Source organism: Protomyctophum parallelum (assembly GCF_964188405.1).
Source record: "Protomyctophum parallelum genome assembly, chromosome: 18".
NCBI classification, from domain to species: domain Eukaryota; kingdom Metazoa; phylum Chordata; class Actinopteri; order Myctophiformes; family Myctophidae; genus Protomyctophum; species Protomyctophum parallelum.
Genome location: NC_139716.1, coordinates 21,390,786 through 21,415,339, shown reverse-complemented (window position 1 = coordinate 21,415,339; position 24,554 = coordinate 21,390,786). Strand labels below are relative to the sequence as shown.

At 41.6% G+C, this 24,554-nt stretch overlaps 1 protein-coding gene across 1 annotated transcript in view; it reads left to right on the top strand.

Moving 5' to 3' along the window:
• Positions 1 to 24,554, top strand: part of LOC310876028 (phospholipid-transporting ATPase ABCA1) — a gene marked incomplete at both ends in the record, with an annotated part of 190,057 nt that overhangs the window by 79,861 nt on the left and 85,642 nt on the right. Inside the window, 4 exons of the mRNA XM_083789475.1 lie at positions 124 to 263; positions 10,465 to 10,592; positions 19,334 to 19,432; positions 21,422 to 21,611. Coding sequence (XP_083645601.1) covers positions 124 to 263; positions 10,465 to 10,592; positions 19,334 to 19,432; positions 21,422 to 21,611 — 557 coding nt within the window. The remainder of the gene's footprint in view (positions 1 to 123; positions 264 to 10,464; positions 10,593 to 19,333; positions 19,433 to 21,421; positions 21,612 to 24,554) is intronic.

Here is a 24,554-nt window from a genome sequence, read left to right as displayed (position 1 = left end):
CAGTCACATCTGATCACTCTGCTACAGTAGCTGTACAGTACTGAACACTGTGCATCATGCCTTTTCCGTTCGGAAATGGATGACATGAAATAATAACGCCAACCGTCTTTACATCCATTCTAGCTTTGCAGAAGGTTGCGGCTGCAAACGGGAGGGGCTCGGTGGTGGTCACTGGCTGGAAGCTGATCAGGAAGCAGTTCCTGGCCCTCTTCATCAAGCGCTTCCACCACGCGCGGAGGAGCCGCAAGGGACTTGTTGCTCAGGTAAAGGAATCGATGGGTTCTGGTTCCATTCCAGTGAATTAATCAGAAATATTGCACTCTGAGTCCATGCCTAAAATTAATCATCTCTTTGGGTAAACTATTCATTATATTATATTGATTGACAGACTCTGTACGTTAACTCATTCAGAGACCCAGTGCAGATGTCTAGTGTCAGAATCTACTGTATGTCTAATTATTTTCATTTCATTTATTTTGTTTTATCAACCACCTGATCCGAGGTCTCTACACTATACTATAAAAAGTAAATATCTTCGCTATGCAACACGTTAGTACAGCGGCTAACAGCCATATTGTGAGAGAACCTTTCACTTGGTGATACAAGCGTGAAATTTGGCATGAACATGCCTCTGGGTCACCTCTTTAACTTTTTTAACCGAGCCAGCGAAAAATCCAATATGGCGGTCATTTTTCAAGATGACCGCCAAATAAAAAAGGCCTTTTGTGGCGGTTCTGGACAACCATGGGTGCGGCCGACTCGAGACCGGGCACTGCACTCCCTGTGGGTGTGTGGAACGTGTGTGTCGAATTTGAAGTCGGTGGGGCGAGCGGTTCTCGGGTTACGTGGATTACAGATGTACACACGCACATAAAATTCGTGCAATATAGCAGATCATTGGAACGGTTGTTCGCTTGGTGATATAAGCGTGAAATTTGGCATGAACATGCCTCTGGGTCACCTCTTTAACTTTTTTAACCGAGCCATCCAAGAATACAATATGGCGGTGCTATTTCAAGATGGCCGCCACTGCGCCACATCTAAATGTTAGCCTATGTCTACATTTCTTACAAATTTTCTTACAAAACCATTATAGATAGATAGATAGATTTATTTAATTTTTTATTAATTTGTTGTCATTTTTAGTTTTCATACTGAAAATGGTAGCATGCTAATGCTACCATTTTCTAATGCTAATTAGCATGTTAGCATTATCATGTTAGCATGCTATGTTAGCATGCTAGCATATTACCATGTTAGCATTAGCATGCTACCATGTTAGCATTAAGTTAGCATTAGCATGCTACCATTTTCAGTATGAAAACTAAAAATAATAACAAAATAAATATATATATATAAAGAATATAAAAAAAAAAAAACTATCGATCTATAATGGTGAATTTTTTCCTAAAATTTGTAAGAAATGTAGACATAGGCTAACAATTAGCTGTGGCGGCCATCTTGAAATAGCACCGCCATATTGGATTCTTGGATGGCTCGGTTAAAAAAGTTAGAGTTGACCCAAAGGAAGGTTCATGACAAATGTCACGCTTGTATCACCAAGCGAACAACCTTAACAATGATCTGCTATATTGCACGAATTTTGTGTGCGTGTGTACATCTGTAATCCACGTAACTCGAGAACCGTTCGCCCCACCGACTTCAAATTCGACACACACGTTCCACACACCCACAGGGAGTGCAGTGCCCGGTCTCGAGTCGGCCGCACCCATGGTTGTCCAGAACCGCCACAAAAGGCCTTTTTTATTTGGCGGCCATCTTGAAAAATTACCGCCATATTGGATTTTTCGTTGGCTCGGTTAAAAAAGTTAAAGAGGTGACCCAGAGGCATGTTCATGCCAAATTTCACGCTTGTATCACCAAGTGAAAGATCGTTCCTATTATCTGCTGTACTAGTTGTGAGCTTGTAGATCGACCATTTTCACAGAATAGCCAATCTATAGGGATGTTAGGGTTCAAGTGATTAAAAAACAAATATATATATATATATATATATATATATATATATATATATACAGTATATACTCTTTCTTGCTTCTTCTCCTGTTTTTCGCTCTACTGCTGGGTCATCTTTGCGTATATTATTCTGACCAAGTTTCATGAAGATACTCAAATTTGACCTTAAACCCCAAATCATCATCTCTTCGAGGCAGTCTGTTCATGAAAGTTTCATGAAAATCCAGCCGCCCATTCCTAAGATATTTTTCTACCAGACAAACGGACATACATCATAACCCCATTTAACTTCGATGGCGGAGGTAATGAATGAGGGAAGTATTTGAAGTGCACAATACACACAGTATAATGATACTAGAAATATACTGTTAGTGCTCAATGAAAATCTGTCTGATAAATGTTTTGCTTCAAAGATGTGCTATTATTGTTATTCGTCTTTATGAGCTATTCTGTTATGGAAAGGAACACTGCAATAACTACCATAAAGTCCACAAAGTCAAGTTTTACCAATGCCTGAGGCATTACAGAGAAGATAAATATGTATTAATAAATAAGATGAATCAAATAAAACAAGAAAAACATTGTAGGTGTACCACATATATTGCAAACCAAGCCAATGCCATCCATATTATCTACTGTTATTAATATAATTGATAATTTCTGTCTCCAGTTATAGAAACATCAAGTTCAAGACCTTTGAAACAATTGCAAATGAGTCAGAACTTTTTCCACCTAATTGATATAAGGATGTCAAGCTTTGACTGCAATTAGTCTTTTCTGCATTTGATGTATGCTAATGATGTCTTTTCATTAGCCATGTATTAAATGTGATTATCATGCCAATTAGAAAGATGACAGGCTGCTATTAGCCTGTTAAATGAATGTCCCTATTGTTTTGTTGCTCCTAAACACTGTCATTTCAAAAGTCAAAACCAATGAGTTGATACTGTTTCAACAAGTCAACGCCAATATCGACGAGTGGCTATTTTCCAAGGCACTTGGGAAATTATTTTCACAAGTTGGCCAGCGGTGTTAATGTACATTCAAACTTAATTTGTCTCTTGATTTGTATGCCTTGACATTGAAACACTGACAGTGACGAGGAGAAAAGGTTATGAAGTCCCACCCCGTCCACACACGTTTGTGTTTGTGTGTGTGTGTGTGTGTGTGTGTGTGGGGGGAAGGGGGGGGGGGTGTCCGCACTCATGCACGCGCATACACATGCACATGTGTTCGTGTCACACATGCTGACAGCTATGAGTTCTTCCTGTAATTTGCAGCAATACCTTTCTCCATTAGTCACTGTCAATCTAGGACATCCGTTTTTGTACTACAGAGGGAATAAAGCTGCGTATGTGTCTCTGTGCATGTGCCCTGAATGCCTGTGCTTGTGTGCAGACACACCCCCGTACCTCATGTCCCTTACCAGTACCTCTTGTAGACTTGACAATACAACACCTATTGCCAGCAGTTATTATTTTGTGGTGAGACCTCCAACTGAAAGTGCTAAGGGAATAAAACAGAAGAGATTGCAGAATAAAACAGATTTGTGGGACACAAAGTCTGGGGACTCACCACCAGACAGGCACATCTTGTGTGGGGTGTTACGTCATGCTGACTGAGTTCAAATACATATGTGGTGCTCCTCGCCCTCTGACTGACAACAGCAGTGTGCAACTCAAATCACCCTAAAAGTCTTAGATTTCACTTTCAATCAATACAATTCTACACGTCAATGCTGTGTTTATTGCATTTACATCCTCAACCACTTTACACCTGGCATCCCCATTGCGGACATGTCCTGATACCGTACTGTAGGTGAAAATTCAAACATTTTCAAAATATGCAAATATAATGAAAATAGCACATCAAATGGCTCACAATGCATCACATCATCATACAGCAGCAGAGTATATAGAGCTTAAGTTCAAGGTGATCTTTATTATGTCTTGATACAGGTACATTTTGTTTGCTACCTCGGAAATTGTAGCAGCATTATACAATAAAATAATTAGAAACAAACAAAAACATCTATATAAAATATGTATAGACATACAATGTCAAGACAGCACACACAAGGACTAATGATATTGTACAGTATTATACAAGCCTTTAAGCACACTAACAAGCATACACATCTGGCACACAACAATCTTTATTGATGCATAAGAGCCCTCGTTTGACCTACCTTCCTATCCTCCTCGTAATGCACACTAGGCAAATTAAGCAGTGTGTGACTGTTGAAAGATTGCTCCACATTCTTGAGAAATTTGCTATTAGTTAGTTTTTTTTATAGTTATGAATGGTTGTTTACACTCAGATTGTTGTTGATGCTAACCTTTGATATCTCACATAATGTGTGTTTTGACATTGGAGACCAGTGACCACTATACATAAATGAACGTGAGAGAACCAATATGGAATGAGAAATTCAATCCATTCATTGCATTCATAAAACCCCTATACTTAGTTGACTAGAGTCCCTCAGGGGTCTATCCTAGGCGCTTTCCTTTTTCCCCCTCTGCGCTACAGTAAATATCTTTGTTGAAAATAGCAGATCTACAAGCTCACAACAACACATTGTGTTTGTGACCTGTCCTGCTGTGAGCTTGTAGATCTGCAAAGACAAGTAACAGTATTGGACATATGAGGTTTCCCACCTGAGAGACGATATGCTTGTGACGACATCACAAGCGTATCGATAATGATTTCAAAACCCATATCGGACTCTATTTCACATTGTATTTACTGTGAAAAGCCTATACGAATTATTGTTTGATTGTTGCTCAATTTTCACGGCATTGCTATTTTCATTATTCTAGGGTGTGATGAATTATTGTAGAAGTAGTATTGTGTAATAACGTGGTTATTAACATTCCAATATTCTCCTATGGATGAATCAGTCTGACAATCCTGGTCCGGATTTCGTTTTTTTAAATCTCCCATTTGTCAAAATGGACTTATTACAGTAATGAAAGAGAGGCTATTAATACAGCCATAAACCCGTTCATAACCAATCTAATGTGTTTTGATCAGGGTTTCTACTTGTATCTGCACTAAGACATGGCCCTATATATTGCGCCACCTCTTACCCCTTATCCCTAAACGTATTTGCCATTTTTTACTATTTTAAAACATTTTAAAATAGTACAAATGGCCGATCTATACAAGCTAACAACGTGTCGATGTAGATTGGATAGTTGGACTATTTTTAAATGTTTTAAAATAGTAAAAAATGGCAAATAAGTTTAGGGATAAGGGGTAAGGGGTGGCACAAGATGGAGCCATAGTGCATACAGTAGCTTTCATTTTCAAATAGTTTCGACAAACAGTATTATGTCAATGATGCGCCTCTCTTCCTTGAGACATGATTTTTCAATTTTGAGATTATGTGCTATTCTGTCAAACAAAAATGCAAAATAAACTGCAAAATAAACATTCAACATACACATTTAGATGTTTATTTTAGTAGTTTATTTTAGCCAATGACAGCTCGTTTTGCTGGGTGAAAATCCACCCTCTCTATTTTCATGATTGGTTGCTGGTACAAATTAATTGACCATATTTGGATCAAACCACAGACAGCTCGACGTCTAGACCTTTCCAATGATATATGGCATGATATGTTGTTGCCAAGTATTGGATTTTCTCAAAATGAGTTTTCTTCATACCTGGGACAAAGAATCTCCACTTCAGTTGCACTCAAATACGTACACCAAACCTTCCAGTTATATTCATATCTATATCCTGCAGATATTTACAGAAGGGTTTGTTGATATATCATTCATAGTCTGATTTACATACATCACATTTTATTCCTAAAAACATGGCGAAAATCGGTTTTTTTCTATTGACAGTATTTTTTTATTTTTATGGAGTGATAATTAGTGATATCTAAAATCCCTTTGTCTTATGTAAACAAAATGAAACAATAATTTTGAACCTGGCTTTATCTGATCTTCAGATTTATCGTCCCGAAATGTATGCAAATTAGCGCATATAATGCCTAATTTGCATATTTAAACATCATTTCAGAAAACTTGTAATACAAAAAAATCATAGTCTTAATGTAAGTAATCAACTGGAGAAGTTTCATTGTGAGAGCTATTTAACTTTTTTTCCCTATTCACCTGTAGTGTCTCACCTTAAACACAATCTAATTGTAGTGAATAATGTAAATCGTGTATTGTGTTTTGGTGTCTATATACTCTCTTTGCAGTGTAATCCCTCATCCTCTTTTATTGTTTTGTTTTATCTTCACTGAACTTGAGAGAATGTGATAAACCTGTGCATTGTTCATGGGAGTGCTTTGCTTTTTGTGAACATAATGACTTTTTCCCCTTTGTTTGCCTCTCTCACACAATAGAAGCACGAGCTGTCACCTGCATTTACTGCACTGTCTAGAGAGAAAGAGAGGGGGGGCTGGGGGGCGAGAGAGGAGCGGGGGGGGGGGAGAGAGAGAGAGAGAGAGAAAATGGGTGAGAGAGAATATTTTCCCCTCTTTAGTGTTGTTTTGTCACTAACCACATGATCCCTACTGCCCCTGTTCTGTTTTTCAGAAAACGTGGGTCAGGATTTAGAATGTTTTTTGAGTGGTGCAACCACTCCAAGGAACAGCAATGTCCGTGTTCCCGTGTTCACCTATGTCAGGGTTCCCCAATTAATTTTCCTCAAAGGCCATATCTTGACTAGCGTACCAGGCTGGGGGCCGAGTCTGCACGCGCAAGGTCGAGGTCTTGCCCTGAAAATTCATTTTCAGGGCAAGACCCCATTTGAAAAGGATGCCCAGTTTGACATGCATAGGCTACTGACCCCCATTTAATGCCATTTATATCTGGGACCCTTACATTTTTGGAAATTCTTTCATGGGCCACAAGGGGGCGCTCTGTGTGCCGCAAATGGCCCGCGGGCCGCCTATTGGGGAACCCTGACCTATGTGTTCGTCTATGTGTTGGTCATGCACCTATGTGACGTTAATGAGCACCAGTAGGGGACAGTAGGGGCGCTGTAGTACTGCACTGCCTGCTAATGAGGGAGAGAGAGAGAGGGGAGTTGCACCACACGGTTCGAATGGGCCTCGGGTCTAAATGGGTTGTGTGTTAAGTGCAGTTTCATTTCCACCCTTTATCCTTCTTCATAGCCGTTGCTCTGTGCCGTAAATAGGAGTGTATTTTTCAACTTTATCATCCGGAATTGGCTTGGCGAATTGCAGCCGCACAATTAATCAAGTGTAGACAAACCTCCCCCTCTGATATTAAGTATCCTCCACTGAAACGAGAGAGAGAAAGACGATCACGCACACACACACACACACACACACACACACACACACACACACACCATCACCCTAGAAGTAAACGACAACTGTATATTGCATTCTGTCCGTGATCTCTTTTGTTTTATATTTCACAGCTTTGACAAATAATCGAAAAGTGTGTGTGTGTGTGTGTGTGTGTGTGTGTGTGTGTGTGTGTGTGTGTGTGTGTGTGTGTGTGTGTGTGTGTGTGTGTGTGTGTGTGTGTGTGTGTGTGTGTGTGTGTGTGTGTGTGTGTGTGTGTGTGTGTGTGTGTGTGTGTGTGTGTGTGTGTGTGTGTGTGTGTTGGGAGTTCTGGGACGGTTGGAAAAATATGTGATAAAACAGTGAGAGAATAGCGAGAAATTAATTATGCCCGAGTGGGCGTGTGATGACAGGAGGCATTTGGAAGTGTTTAATCAAACTCATAATGCCTTCACAGCAGCCAAAACAAGTCGGTGGGGAACATATTAATGGGTGGCCAGCCAGGTAAGGGCGGTTTTATCCCACACATCCACAACTACTGTAGGTTGCATGTACAGTAATGGCTGTAGCCTGTGGGGGAACATTGAGGCAGATGGAATTGATCTAGCATCAATTTCATTGACATGGCTGTACCCTCCTGTACTGTGCACACGTGCACAGTGCACACACACATACACAGTGACATCATGCATTTTGCATGATGCTATACATTATATTATTATAATGTTTCACACCTACCTCATGTTAAGGTATAAGCACTACTGGACCTTAATAGTATAGGTAAGTTAAATAGAGAATTGATTCATGAATGAATTGCATTTTATAGCGCCTTTCCAAGTGCTCAAGGCGCTTTACAACGGATCATTCATTCATACATTGGGAGGTGAAGCGGCGAACAGTCGACGCCAGCGTCCTCACTTCCCACATTCACACACCAGTGTTGGCGAGCTCACACCGACCTCCCCTCGTCTGAAAAAACTTCCTTCCCGTCACCCGACTCATTGGAGGCAATGTAGGGTTCAGTGTCTTGCCCAAGGACACTTCCACATGTGCCTGGCATGCACAGACATTTAGAGGGCTCAAGTGAAAACAGAGAACCTTGTGCAGCATGTGGAACCGGCCGGTTGCCTTAACCCATTCTGACCTGAGATCAGATTCATACGAGGTTTCCACTGGACACACACTGGTTCTGATTAATAGTGTGAGATTCATAGATTAAAAAAAAAAGCTATTTATCAAGCATTGATCAATGTCAGCATGGTCCATGTTTTTTTTTTTTTTAAAGGGCACATTGCTGTCCAGAGGGCAAAGGGCAGGTGGTCTAGCACCACCTAGTGTCTATCTGTGCACGCCACTGACGGGAGTCGTGATCGAACCGCCGACCGACGGATCATTGGACGACTTGCTCTACCTCCTGAGACACAGCCATCCCAATTAAAAATATATATATTTTTCTTTCCTAAATGGATTAGTTACACAACAATACATCTCTGATCTGCTAATTCCAGATTCTTCCCCCAGGTCAACCTCATCTCTCAGTTCTCAGTGAAGGCTTTTGCTATCAATTATTTGTTTGTTTTATGCCTTATGAAGCACTTTGGGTCAACATTGTTATTTTAAAATAATGTAGTGTGTATATATAAATATAGGCAGGGCTGCACACAACTTTTTTGGTCTAGTACTCAGAAGAGCACCTGGAGGAGTTGCTTGGTGCTCCTAAAATGCGGCGACCCGTCTCGCCGGATGGATAAAAGAGGGATGAATAACTTATAGCAAAACAATATTTATTGGATGAGTGGGGAGTCAATGGAGGGTATTGCAACTCTAGATTTAGCCCTAGAATGGCTCTTGTTGTAGATTCATCCCATTATTAAAAATATATAAATTTGCTAAAATCTAGGTCCATGTGTGGTCCAGCCCTATGGAATGCATATTATAATAAAAACAAGTTAACAACTTAAGGATAATATGATATGAGCATCAAAGCAATATTTAGATTTTGTATTATTTTGTATTTAAATAACCAATCTACTAGCTCACAACGTGTTGCGACACGTTGTGAGCTTGCAGATCAGCTATTTTTTTAACATGCGACACATCGTACGGCGAATCATACATCAGGCTTCCCTAGTTCCCTTTTGTTTTTAGATGAGGCGACGTACGTAGTCAGACAGTCAGACACACATGGCTCCTCGGTGAAAAAAATAAACAGTGTACACTACCCGACTTTACGATAATAAGGGACAGTATGTCGAGACACGGTGTTCATGTTGGGCAGCAGCAGTGCCAGTCCGCAATGCTTTAAACTCTTCCCACTCCACTATGTCGGAACTAAAACCTTAGTACCCGTAAAAAGTCGGTGGCCGGTGCCTAGGCTGTGAGAGACGCTAATATGGTTTCTGCCTCGGATTCGGGTTTTGAGACGGCATCGCACACGAGCAACCATGCTGCTCCAGCAGCCGGAAAACAAACACAAGCACAGCGGCAAATGGGAAGAGTGCAAAGCATCCAAAGCATGACCTTTTACACCGGGGACTACAGTAGTTTGCTATCTGAAACGGAGAAGAGAAGACGAAACTATTTGTGTAAGGTTTTCCTGTCAACCGCCCTCCGCCTCCTCCCAGGCTCCTAGCACTCAGAAAGAAGCATGGATCCTCCCCCTTATGAGTAAGGACGCGCTGTGATTGGGCCAGTAGCCACTTTGAGTGGCAGTCGGTGGGAAATGCTCTCGCCACAACATTTTCTAGTATTCTGGCCATAATAATCATTCTGGGCGGCCCCAGCTGTTGGTACGCAGAAGCGCTTCCCGGCGCTTGATTGACAGCGCATTTTAAATTTTTACCGCGCATGCGCACCTGCGCACCACTTATGTGCAGCCCTGAATATAGGTGACCTTGATATAGGTGATTACACATAAGCATTTGAAAATTAAACCAGGTCCTAACATGGCACAGTATGCCTATACCGGCTAATAGAAAAGCTGTCAATGATGTTTCTATTGCTCATCAGCTTCCACATTTACGATACCATAAATACAAATTTGTCCGGAGTGTAATTTTAACTAGGGGAGTTAAATTAGGAGTCCATTTGTACACTTTCAGAGTCTGTGTCCTTCATCCAGCATAAAGGTGAAACATGCTCCGCATAATAGTGAGTTGCGTGCTCTGATGTGGGACATTGGTATTCATATAATTACGTTCCTACTGTAGGTGGTCCTGCCTGCTCTCTTCGTGTGCCTGTCCCTCATCTTCTCACTGATCGTTCCTCCGTTCTCTGAATACCCGAGTTTGGAGCTGCAGCCCTGGATGTATGGACTACCCCAAACCACCTTCATCAGGTGAGGCACTGACGTGGACTGTGTCCGGATGTTTTCAATGCGTGAAAAGAGGAGTTAATGGGCAATTATGGGCACTGTATTTTGCCCGCAAACCTCAAGTTTAGCAGCATAATAGTAATATACAGGTATGATGGTGCATTTCGGGAGTTTACCGGAGTTTGTTGGAAAGTTTAACGGAAGTTTCCTGTAATATACACATCCGTATTCCATGCTTTTTGCGCAGTGTTTACTGTAGTGCATTGATGGTGAAGGAAGGACATGGCCACTTTGGAGTTGTATTCCAAAAGTATTGTATTTTGTTTGTTTTGCATTTGGATATTGCCCACGCCTGTGTAGCATTTTGTCCCTATTTGCATGCCTGTCTACCCTGGAAGGAGATCTCTTCTATTGTGATACTTTTATTTTCATTTTCTTCTTGGGAGTTTTGCCTCTCTTGAATTCAGTGTCCAAGAACAGGGTTTTTTGTTAAAGTTGCATTTCACACATCCACAAAAATATTTATGTTTGGTCAATGATGTACGGTATGTCCCTGTCAAGTATTGTTCTCACCCAAATAGCATCTATAACCCATTTTGACCTGAGATCAGATTCTAAAAATGTCTTCTACATCCTGACAGTTTTCTGAAAAAGCTACAGTATGTTTCTGTCAGTCGTTTTTTCAAAAATAGCAGACCTACAAGCTCGTATGAGCTTGTAGATGTGCTATTTTTCAATAGCTAAAGCATAGCATAATGCTAACACCAAAAGGGGTTCCCGCCCAAAATGGGATAAAGGAGTTTTATAGCACATTGGACTTGGCTTTGTCTGCGTTCCAGGATCTATACAGTAATTATGCCATTATACCACGCCTGCAGGAACGAACAACACCTCATGAATATGCTAATATGCCACGCCCTTGGAATCAGTATGTAGGATATGTAATTATTGTAAATATTGTAACCTAGTTTTGCCATAATGTTACAATGTAGGAAGTGATAGAATAAATGTTGTGTTCTGTGCAAACTTTATTAGAATGATAACAGCATGCGTGTGCGTCTGAAGACTGAGACTGAACCTAAGGGAAATGTCAGCTGGGGTTTCTACACAATCACAGCCGACATGCATACTCGCAAGCTGGGCATTATACTGTATTATATTGTTATAAAACTAGATGGTTTGGCAGAATCTAGTTACCGCTAAATTATACGCAGTGATCTGCCGACTAGATTATTCTTCTGCTTCCTACTTTTCCTGTCATGTGGGTGGGTTGTTGTCCAATCAGAGGCTGAAACGGCCCGATACATTTTGCAGCGCATTGCAGGCACCGTGAGGCACACCGTGTATATTCAAGCCTTTGAGAAGGATTTGATTGGCGTGTCCCTGAGGATGTGAACAAAGTGCCTGAGTCACATGTCACGTCTCATACCTGCTTTCACGGAGAGGGCAGTCTTAACCCATTTAGGCCCGACATCGACATTTTAAATCAGTGCATCTCAATTTTTCTAATTATATGTTAATTGGCCGCCGACACCCATCTGAAAATATGTTGTTCCATTCGCTCTGAAAGAATATACAGTATATTCAAAGATTTGAGGCACATTTTCACGATTTTTCTAAAATAGCAGAAGTATAACATAATGCTTAAAACACCAAAAGGGGTTCCCGTCCAGAAGTAGGGTAAACTGTGGGGGGCAGTGGGGGTAAAAATCTACACGATGCTTTCGAGAATGAGCTTCAAAAACATGATTTTGGGTGGAGTGTGGGTCCTTGTGGGCCTGTAAATGCTTTTGACGGTAACAGCTATAGGGCTATACAATACAATACTGTGATGATGATGTCACGTGCATACCCATTATGTGTTCGAGCACGGAAAGCTGCAACACGGTAAAGGTGGTTGCACACTGGACGTGTCTTTCTGAAAACCGATGGAGAAACGCCGCTAGAAATCCGAAAAACGTGCTCGGTGTGTGGGGACTGTCAGGGAACCTTTCAGCATAGTGCGAGCATAATTTAAGAAGAGAGAAGTCTGGTCTGATGATGTTCAATTTATTATAAAGTAATTAAAACGTGCACGAGTGATGAGATCACGACCTCTTAAGGAGAGATCGGGGTAACATGAGGAAAGATGGACTTTCATTTGTATATATAAAGACATGAAATCAGCAAAGGGGTGTGGCCTGACATGGCAAGTTCTGTGATACTGGGTAGCAACTGGTTGAAACCAGTTACGTTGACTGGCCCATTTGAGCAGTGATCTCCAAGCAGTGTCTCGACCCTGGAGAAGGCAGGGGAGTGGAAAGCAGAGGAGTGTACACAGCTGCACGGCCTCTCACAATGTAACATGTTAAAATGAAAAATAAGGGGATTTTATATGAACAGACAGAGAATATAATTATTCCCTATCAGGACCTTAACTCTGTCATTTCTCGACCGTTTCGGATGCTGGAAGGCTCGCCGGAACAGGGTCGGCCCCCTGGGCGCGTTCCTAGGGGTCTGGATGTTCCTGGGAACCCCACACGGTAAAGGTCCCCACACACCGAGCGCGTTTTTTCGGATTTCTAGCGGCGTTTCTCCATCGGTTTTCAGAAAAACGTGCCCAGTGTGCAACCACCTTACCTCTGTCATTTCTCAAAGATTTATTCCAAAAATAATCAAAGTACAGTACAGGGCACAGTACACTACAATACAGTACAGAGCACAGTACAGTAACTATAACAATACATGTATAGTTGCACTGATTTTTTATTTTTGAGTGGTGCAACCACTTCTACAACCAGCAATGTCCGTGTCTACTTACCTATGTGGCCATGAGCACGAGTATATGACTTATTAGTACCAGTAGGGGGCGCCAGAAACAGAGAGGGATAGTGCTGCTAATGAGAGAGAGATAGGGAGGTGGGGGGGGGGGGGGGGGGGGGATTGCACCACTCAGTTCACACGGGTGTGATTTTCTTTTGGATAGAACCTGGAGCTGGCATTTCTGCTGTAATGACATATTCCTCCCCCCTATTCTCAATCTCAACACCAGTGTGCTCAAAGTGGCAACAACATAATCACACCTCTTCTTTAACCCATTTTGGGCGGGAACCCCTGTTGGTGTTTTAAGCATTATGTTATACTTTAGCAGCTATACAGTTTAGCTATTGAAAAATAGCAGATCTACAAGCCACCGAGTGGCGCGCTACGAGCTTGTAGGTCTGCTATTTTTTTAAAGTCGTGAAAATGTGGTGCAAATCTTTGAAAATATATTTCAGAGAGAACATTTTTAACTAAAATATTTGATTCTGGCGGGTCCCTGAAACAACATATTTTGAGATGGGGGTCCGTGGCCCAATAGAGATAATTCTGGGGGTCCTTGACATTAAAAAGGTTGAGCACCACTGACATAGAAACATGGGTTTTTCAGAAAACTATTAGGATTTAGAAGCCTTTTTTTAATCGCCATCAGTCCAAAATGGGTTAACAACATAAGTGCTGCTGATTCCCACGTTTGAATTGTAATATGTATCATCTGTTATCTGTCTAAAACCGTCAAAGCGCCACCTCTGCGTTGCGTTCACATTCATTTCTTGTAACATCAAGCTGTCATTGCCTTTTCCACTGGGCAGGTTTTCCCATTCCCCTTGGCAGCACAATCTAGATATCCACTTTGTAGGTGTCACAAGATAATTAAACATACTGTTATGTGAAACTGGTTCGTCTAAAGTAATCATCCTGGCACTTGGTAAAAGGAGGAGAATAGATCATTGTTTTGTTAGTTATTTCCCTTTTTTCATTTTTTAACATGGCTTATTCCACACAGAGATCATTGCATTCTAATAGATTGATCTTACTGGCCGTTTCCAATATACTGGCTAGCCCTTTGCACACTGCTGTGGAAACCACAATCTTCCCTCAACTTATTTGGAAAGGTGTGTGTGTGTGTGTGTGTGTGTGTGTGTGTGTGTGTGTGTGTGTGTGTGTGTGTGTGTGTGTGTGTGTGTGTGTGTGTGTGTGTGTGTGTGTGTGTGTGTGTGTGTGTGTGTGTGTGTGTGTGTGTGTGTGTGTGTGTGTGTGTGTGTGTGTGTGTGTGTGTGTGTGTGTGTGTGTGTGTGTGTGTGTGTGTGTGTGTGTGTGCGTGTGCGTGTGCGCGGGCGGTGATGACATTTCAAGCATAGATGCAGAAGTCCTCACAAAATTAGCTGGAACTCATCTTGTTACACAATTATGTGCCCACGTCCTTTATGGCTTTGACATTCCCCACGGTCAATTACCAAAACTGCCTTTTCCCTTGAGATACTTTAACACGATATTATTCCCTCATGATGGCGGCGCTAACTAGAGCGTTCTGCATCTGCACCTTACTAGTTGACTCAGTGAGCATCAGTGTACTGCATATACCTCGTTAATACCAATGACCCATTTTAGTTGAGTGGTTGAAGATATATAGTTTTGCAGTCAAGCGGGTTTCCGCCTCACAGTAGAACTACAGGTATAACTGTGCCAATAACTCGGGGTCTGTGGCATACAGCCTTGTGGAAGTGAAGTGGAATTATTGGGACGCATAAATGGTCAGGAAACACCATGTGCTGATAGGTTACCACAGGTGGTAAACCCCAGAGTATGCAAGGTGCTCTTGAAAGTGAAGTTATAATAGACATCGTGGTACCCACTTCCGATGAATTCCATGCTTATAAAGCATTATAATTATAGATACCGATAACACACACAGAAGTATACCGTATACTGGAAGTGCTTGTTACCGAGCAATTCATCCAATTAGTCCCCGTCCTGCTAACTGCACAAAGGGCAGTCTCAGTCTAGCGGTTTTCCCGGGGGAGAATGGATCCATCATTCTCCTCCCTGGTGCTGAGCCTTCCCATAATCTCCAAGTGAAGGGGATTAGAGTGATGGTCCATAATAGCGTCCAACTTCCTCGCTGACCGCACCTTCATTACCTCCTCTAGAATGATGTACCAAGCATCGTCATTGTTATATAAGAAGAGATACGTTTACTTGTAGAGGATATACACATTTAGTGCCCTACAGGACTAAATGCATTGCAGGAAGCTACATGAGTTTAATACAACATAGGTTTTGATAAATACGTACATAAGGATGGAAGACACACCTCTACATAATAAGGCCCTGGGAAGAGGAAGTCATTATTCAAGGTGTTACAGAAAGCAAGAGAGGCAACTCTTCAGTAATTATATTCAGATGTAAGTACTCTCTGAATAACGTCACCCCCTCTACGTGTTTTAGACATCTGTTGAATGCTCAAAACCAGAGTGTTGACACAGGATGCACTGGCACAAATTATTTTGCAACAAAATGCTTAGCAACAAAGGATTTTCCATAATTGTGTTAGTTTTTCATACAGTATTGTAGATTTGCAGACGCCATGAGAGAAGATGTATGCCTCTACATGATACATGATGTTGATATATGAATAGTAAAAGTGCTTGTTCCTGTAGCCAAGTAGCCAACTACAAATACAAAGTTCACAGTGGTCAAAGTCTGCTTGAGTCTCAGAAATTGGGAAAAAGGAAGACGCTGTATAAAATGCCAACAATGCTCTGTGTTTGTACATTATCTTTCTAGCCATGCCCCGAGGAAACTTGTGTTTACTAGAGGTGTTTACTGTTGGTATTTACTTTGATACAGTATGCATTGGTTTTCTATGAAGGCTTTTTTTTAATCTAGTATCTACTTCATTCTTGACTGTGTGCCTGAAGTAAGCGTTTTCATTGTATTTTCTCTTTCTCATTCTCTTTTATATCTTGGAATTATTAAGGAAACACTCACGTCAAATTAGATTCACCATTTATTGTAACAAATGTAATACAGTTGAACTTGGCTCCGCTCTGGGAGATATTCTCTGAGTTTTGTCGAAGCAGCATGCTAAGCAAAAATCAGAGAGCAATAGCAAAACCCCTCATGGGTATACAAGAACAGCACATATCAAGACAGTTAATGAGATTAACTTGAATCATGCAAACTTGAAGCATACAACTTGAATCAATTTTACCGTTAAAGCCATTAATCGGATTAGAGCTATATCAACATTCTAGTTTACTTTATCAATAGTGAATTCTAGTTTACTTCATCAATATTGAATTCTAGTTTACTTAGAGCCATGCACACGCACATTCCAGTTCAACATTCAGTGTACACGTTTGAGTAATACGTAAGCAATATATTGACATAATAATATTTAGCTTGCATCAGCAGACATATTTCCCAAGTATTTGAGCCTATGCCAGACTCTTGACCCTATGCCAGACTTTAGATCAAAAGGTGGAGGCTGGGGTGGAGGAGGCAAGCTTTGTCAACAGCCACGGGCAGCAGTGCCTGTGGTCGAGGAAGCAGCTACTGTATAGTGAAGCAGAAAGCCATATTTAAAGGAACGCCCCGCTAAGAGCGTGAGCTTGGATTGGAGTATGAATGAGTGACGTAATGATCAGCTGAGATGAGAATAGAAACTGTCTGACAGCTGATTACAGCATAGGCATACGACTCACGTGTCCCTGTATAAACGCAGTGCTTCATTTCCACAAGCGGTTCTTTTTGAGGGGCGCAAGCACCTCCTATGCCCAGCTTTGAGTGTTTGTGTAAACAAACATCGAAGACAAAAGTGGTTAAATACAAACATTGAGACAAAAGTGAGAACGCAAATTGTGATTGGCCAGAATGAGATGATGTATGATGATGTATGATAAGAGTGCCCCTCACTTCACACGACTGCATACTGCATAGGCCTAAATAGATAGACTTTTCTGCAAAGAGCCTATGTACAGTACATTGGTATTCACTTTGACCATCATCCAGCATGTTCTGAATTATCTGGTGTTCCATTTCTATCAGATAAACCTCTCATTAGTTCCATTTCTATTTCTGTGCATCATCTTTCATCATAGTGTTCATCTTCAAATGATAGTTTTGTTTCCCCCGAATGACACAGCCATTGTTAATGGCAAAACAGATGGCTGCACATAATCTATTTCTACATTGGAACAACGTCAATTGCTCTCTCTGGTGGCCAGAGGAATGACCATGTGACCTTCATGGACATGCTTCTATACGAGGCAGTGAACAGCGTATTAATCCCAGCCACAGCCATGGCACAAAATAAATCATCATCATGGTCTTTATGAAACATGCTTGAAATCACTCACTACCATCACGGTAAAGGGCAGAGTTTGTGTATTCAGTAATGTTTTCGGTAATGCGATTGAAATTGAGAACTGGCACACGTACAGTAGGGTTTCTTGGATCTATGAGTTTAGTTTATTTGATCATCTTCTAGAGTGCCTACTGTACAAAAAACATAATTTTAGTTTCTAAAAGTAGTTGCAATCCAAACAGAATAATTACAAGCCACTGAGGTGGTATCGGCATGATCGGTCTTACATATTACAGTATATAGACCATAGTGTCTTGAACACACACATTACCTTTTGGGCGTGAACCCCTTTTGGTGTTTTAAGCATTATGTTATACTTTAGCTATTGAGAAATAGCAGATCTACAAGCTCATAGCTTGTAGGTCTGCTATTTCTGAAAAATCGTGAAAATGTGTTGCAAATCTTTGAATATATATTCTTTCAGAGCCAACGTTTTTAACTCAAATCTTTGCTTCTGGGGGGTCCCTGGAACAACATATTTTCAGATGGGAGTCGGCGGCAGATGGGGGTCGGTCGGGGGTCCTTGATATGAAAATGTTTGAGAACCACTGACATAGAAACATACGTTGACAACTGTCAGGATTTAGAAGACATTTGTAGAATCGTCTAAATGGGTTAAGTTAATGCAATAAGAAACATCAGGCACATACAGGTATATTGAGAATTCAGTTGCTGCGTCTTCAACCAAGTCTATGCTTTTATCCTCATTCTTGATTACTGATCCCGATAGCACATTGCATCAGCATTGAGTTATTTGTCTGAGACGTATCGAGATTGATGCCCCAGCCTCCATATCTAATCTCCCTTCAGACCCCCTTGGATCTTCAGATGGATTTACATCTAATGATCATGTAATCCACACTGATTCACTAAACCAAGCCCTCTGCGAAACAATCAATGCCATGACACGCGCGATAACCCACAATTACCATGTAGTGTCTGCAAATCTTAATGATTAAGTCAATGACTCCACCTCCCAGAGTTCCTTTGGGCAGGCCATGGAGCCTGTCATAAAATATCCATTTGCTCTCGTACTCTCATCTATGTGGCCATATGTTACAATTGCAAGCGTCCACATACTGTAGGTCTACCCGATCCGTTCTAAATTGAGTCTAAATTGAGTCTAAATTGAGCTTCAACCACTACATCCATTAAAGTTCCCGGGGGGGGGGGGGGGGGGGGGGGGAGGTCCTTGGGGGGGAGACGGGAGAGATTGTATGCACATACTTTGGGTATGTCATATCCCTGAACGGGTATGGACTATTATTGTGTAATAATATGCAGAGTATGCAGAGTACGGACGGGGAGGCCTCATGCATGACCATACTGTACATAACGATTGGCTATAGGTGTGAAATACATGGGAGAATCATGGGTGCTTTTTATGTTATATCAAAAAAGACAGATTCTAAAAATGTCTTCTACATCCTGACAGTTTTCTGAAAAAGCTATGTTTCTATGTCAGTCGTTCTTCGATTTTTCAAAAATAGCTAAAGCATAACATAATGCTAACACCAAAAGGGGTTCCCGCCCAGAATGGGTTAGGTTACATTGATGGCTGTGATGGATCGACTAAGGTGTTTAAATACTTTTACAGTAAGGATGGACCTGAAAACCTGGAGGTGGATCGTGTGGTGGACTCCCTCGTAAACAGCCCAGGCTTTGGGACTCGCTGTATGACTGCAGACCCCATACCGTAAGTACTGTATGAATCATTCCTTAGTGCACTAGTCTATCTAGTGAATTGAAGAACAAAGGGACGTTGCCAAAACAACCCAGGCAGGCATTTGTGGACTTGTTTGTGCACGCCTAATATTCATGCTAAAACAATTAGCCCATTGCTGTGTCTGCATTCGCATGCATAGAGCTGCTGTACACAGTGGTATAAGTGTGAACTGATTTGTGTGCATGCATTTGTATGCACACCTACAGTAGCCTATGTATCGAAATTGTCAGGCATGTGCGTATATCTATTTATATTCCAATAAGCCTCAGCATGGACAGCTCCACTGATATCACTCAATCCAGTTTCAGCACAAACATGGAGACACATTTGTTCTACCCTGTATCGCCACCAAAATGTGGAATGCCCTTCCAACAAACATCAAAGAGTGATTCCCTCAAAATCGCCATAAAAGAGCACCTGCAATTTGTTTAATCCCAGAAATCCCCCCCCCCAACTATTTTTGTACATTTAACCCCAGAATGTTTGTACATGCTGTACGTTCATTACTTCTACCGTTAATGATGTCTTATATTGCATGAACTGAATACCCAGGAACACAATTGAAACAATTAAGCCCCAGGCGTTTTTGTTATACTTTTTACAATCGTACCACTGACTGCACTGTTTACAATTATTGTTAATAAAGTATTAAATAAATCAAAAACAACCAATTTGCAGAACAACCCATGAAAGACAAGTACTGAAAGGAGCGCTCGGTGTACGGTAATTATGTAATCCAATTTCTGAGAACAAATTTAATCAATGCTTGCTGGATGCACTGCTTGTTACCCAGACTGTTATTGAATAGGCCGAATGATAATAGAAAAGGCTTTTCAAACATGGAAACCTAAACAAAAAGAAAATGCTAATTATTTTAAGTGCAGAAGCTGTGGAGCACTAATTCCCTGTGAGGTCCATTTTGTGTTTGAGTTCTTTCCCAGCACACAAGCTCACACTGTTTACATGCAGTGCATGTCATTAAATTCCAGCCTAATACTCAAACATCCTTCAAATATTCATCACCCATGGCTCAAGTCATTTACACTAGCAGTTGAGATGAAACCCCTCAAACATTTGAGGGGTTAAATCAGTCTGATTTATTCACTGTAACTCAATACAAGATTTTGTGTTGGGTGACTGTAGGATTTGTGTTTGTGTATTCCATGGACACACAGTGGTATGTGCTGTGGTGTGATTTTATATATTTGTCAGTCACAATAGAGAATAGACGGATATCTAATAATAATTTACCTACAGTGTAGAAGCCACGCTGTCAAGCAGAGCTGCCAACCTGCACACATTTTGTGTACCAACCACGCAATTCTAGGCGTATAGACACCTAGAATTGCGTGGTTGGTACACAAAATGTGTGCAGGTTGGCAGCTCTGCGTCAAGTCTCATGAATGTGAATATGTTGAGGTACCAGCCTGCCGTCTCATCACATCTTCCTTGGCGTGCGACACTATCAAAATGAGTGAAATTAGTTCTCAAGATAAGAGAGTGTGCCGAAATGACTCCAGGCCTTGTGTCTCCACCATCACCACTGTCATTTCCTCTGTCATATTGTTGTTTGTGTGTACTAGTCCTTACCCGTTGTGAGATATTTCCCCCCCCCCTTGTGGCCGTGAAGGGTACTGCGCCCGGGTGCGTTTGTAATTGACTAATAAATAAATTAATAATCATTAATGTGTCAAATTGAAAAAAGGGCTTCGTTACGCCCTCCATATGCATATGGTCAATGCCTGTGTGAAGTGGGAGTGATTGGTGCAGGCAGTAAGGAGTTACGGCACTGTTTCTGACAGACACACACACACACACACACACGGACACACACTCAGACATTCGGTTAATTATAGTATGATATGATATGATATGATGATGTTGTCTACTACATGCGTTTCCTTCTGTACTACTTCTCAGCTTCGTCAAACGATCTCATTCCTCTCTGTCTTCCTGCAGCGACCTCCCATGTGTCTCCAGTCAGAATGATTGGTTCACTCCCCCCGTTGACCAGTCAATCAGTGACATCTTCCTGAATGGGAACTGGAGCATGGCTAACCCTTCGCCGTCCTGCCAGTGCAGCACACCTGAGCGGCCCATCATGTTACCTAACTGTCCTCCAGGTGCTGGAGGCCTCCCCCCACCTCAGGTTAGTGAGAGCTGGACAATGCCCATGTCCCATGCACGTTACTAAGGGCTGGCAGGGGAGTCCGGTGGTCAGAGAGGCTTTCTTATTACTGTACGGTTATAGACAGCCAGGGTGAGCCAGTCGACCCCTGTCCACCAAGTGCCTTTGATGACGAATTGAACCCTTAATTGTCTGCATGCTTCTGGGGCCCTGATCCTGGCTGCCCTGATCCCTCTGGTGAAATGCAATTCTACCTGTGAGCTATAGATCTACTCTATACTCCGTATACTGTATTCATACGGTGTATGAAATTCATAAAATAAATAAAGTTGTTATCTTCCCATTGACTGCCCCCGAAAGCTGATCTTGATACTTAACAGAAAGCTACTGTACAGTCGGCATACATTTCCAATGTGAAAAGTTATTAAAAATGTACTAACGGCAAAGAATGTGCATTTATACTTAATGGCCTCCATTTTAAACAAGCCTAGACATGTTCAAAAAGAAATATGAGAATATAACAACTCACCCCTTAAATTTATCCAGGTATCCATTTTGCATTTCCTCCTCCACATTGTATCCTCCTGACTATTAATGTTTCCTTTGAGGGAATTTATCTTGAACTGACTGCACAACACATGACCCCTCTTTGAACCGGTTCTTGCATGCAGGGCCAGCAGAGCGCTGAGCTTGCACGGTGCCTCAACTGTTGCTTCAAAAACCTCCAGTAGGCCTGGGTTAGTTCGCCTACGTGGCTTCCTTAAGAAATCAATGGCAATGTTTTATAGTCCATTACCCTAACAACATACGTACATGGCAAAACGCAACCATGGCGAATGTTGGAAGGACTCATCCCCAGGCGACGTCTATCTATCCTGGCTGTAATCAATGGGGGTAGAGCCCCCTCCTGCAACCCCCGGTCACCAGCCTCCATATCTACGTAAATCCATTGCACACCATTGAACAATGAGCATTTGATTTGGGTCTCGATGGATTGACCCGCAAGACCCAGCAACATTTTATTGGATTGATTGCTGTTTTGCTGATTTGCTGTTTAATCAGGTTTCATATGCTACTAGTCCATACCCCTGTCCGGGGAAATGAGCACTCAAAGTATGTGCAGAGCTTAGGTTATGCAGTGGGCAGTGGGCACACTATCAGTGATTTTTCACAATTTGTTTGGTTTTGACAGTTTGTCCTTGAGCAATCTGGGAATCTATTAGGTAAACAAGAAAAACAAAATCCTTTTCCCCCCTTTGTTTTTGCCTCGAGGGGCACTGGGTGTTTCTGTGTTTATTCCTACTAACAACAGTACATGATTAGGCCAGTGGTGCTGGCAGATTACTGGCAGATCACGTGTGGCCCAAAACCTCGCTGTTCGTTTTGGCTGCCTTAGACTGACAGTGAATCAATTAGTTAAATGGTGCATTTATATAGCACCTTTATGCAAGGCGCTTTACATAGATTGTGCATCACATTCACCCATTCACACACGGATGCCGGAGGAAAACATGCAAGGCACCAACCTGCACATTGAGAGTCTTGCTCAAGGACACTTCGACAATAACTCTGGGGGAGCCCGGGTTTGAACTGGGAACCTTGCGGTCCCCATCCGGTCACTCTACCCCTGAACCACTGCCGCCCCTTAGTTAACATCCATATCAAATCAACCAGACTGTAACATCCAGTAGTACACAATGTGGATTGACTTTGAGCATATCTTCAACAACCAAAAGCCCAACAAAGTTTTTAATCAAACCTCATTGTCCCATTGAGTCCTCAGAGGAAATGGAGAGAGAGGCAGAAACAACTTTCTAATCAAATCCTTGAAAAATCTGACGATGAAAGAATTAACAATGAAATTGAATTCCCTTCATTATCTCAATTTTACTTATGAAACTGCTAATGTGACATCATCTAAGAGAGAGTGATTAGATTCCATTTGATTGAGATAACGTTTACATATCCTCATGTGCAGCTATAGATGTACATCTTTCCCACTATAAGAGAACCCCTATAGAGGTAGCCAGGCAGTCAGTCATGCCGCAGCTCCACAGACACCCAGCCAGGACCTGTGCTGCGTTGTCTTAGTGTCTCGCTGTGCTCTCCATCCAGTGACAGGGCCATATTATTGGGCTATTTTAAAAGAGGAACATGGCCCTGTGTTGCTGTATGGGATCATTGTTGATGCAGTCAGACAACAAAAGTGACCTGCACATGTTTGATCATACCTGTTGACAGTGCTGTCAAGGTGTCCGCCATTTATTGCGGCGCTGCTCTTCACTGGGAGCATGCCAGGCCGTCACTGTCGTCCTTTCTCACTTTTCATTTATTTCTCCTTCATTTTCGTCTCTTTTTTTCCCAGCTTTTGTTAGGCGGCCTTTTTCAACTTGTTGGATCTATTTATGTCACTGCTACACCTCCTTAGCACTGAGTCATAATAACTACATTATATAAGCTTGTGTTTGCAACACCTCAGTAGCTTTCATAAAGGTACCGGTAATTGTTTTGTCCTGCTATCTGCAGGATGAAAGTCTAATCTCTAATGTACAACACTGCCAGACAAGTTCCCCCGATATCCTTGTTTGTTTCATACAATTTCATACATAACTGCAGTAATAGATGTTAGTCGTCCAGTGATTCCCAGGTTTCTTTTCCAAGTGAGAATTCATATTTAGAGTGCCATAGTTTGTAGTCCTGAAACCTGGATGTGAGTTGGCAGTGGGTTACCTCTCCACATTATGAATGTTTTTATTTTATTTTTTTACCATGGGGAAAATAAGGTAGCCTATGTACGCCTACACTGCCCTACAGTATGAGTGTGATTTTCATGTTTTATAAATAAATTGCACCCATTCATTTCATGAATTTTGAGCCAATTTACAGTATAGTAATTTCCAGATTGTTACAGTATATCGGGTTTTTGTATGCATTACACATACCCACACATTCTAAAATATGAAA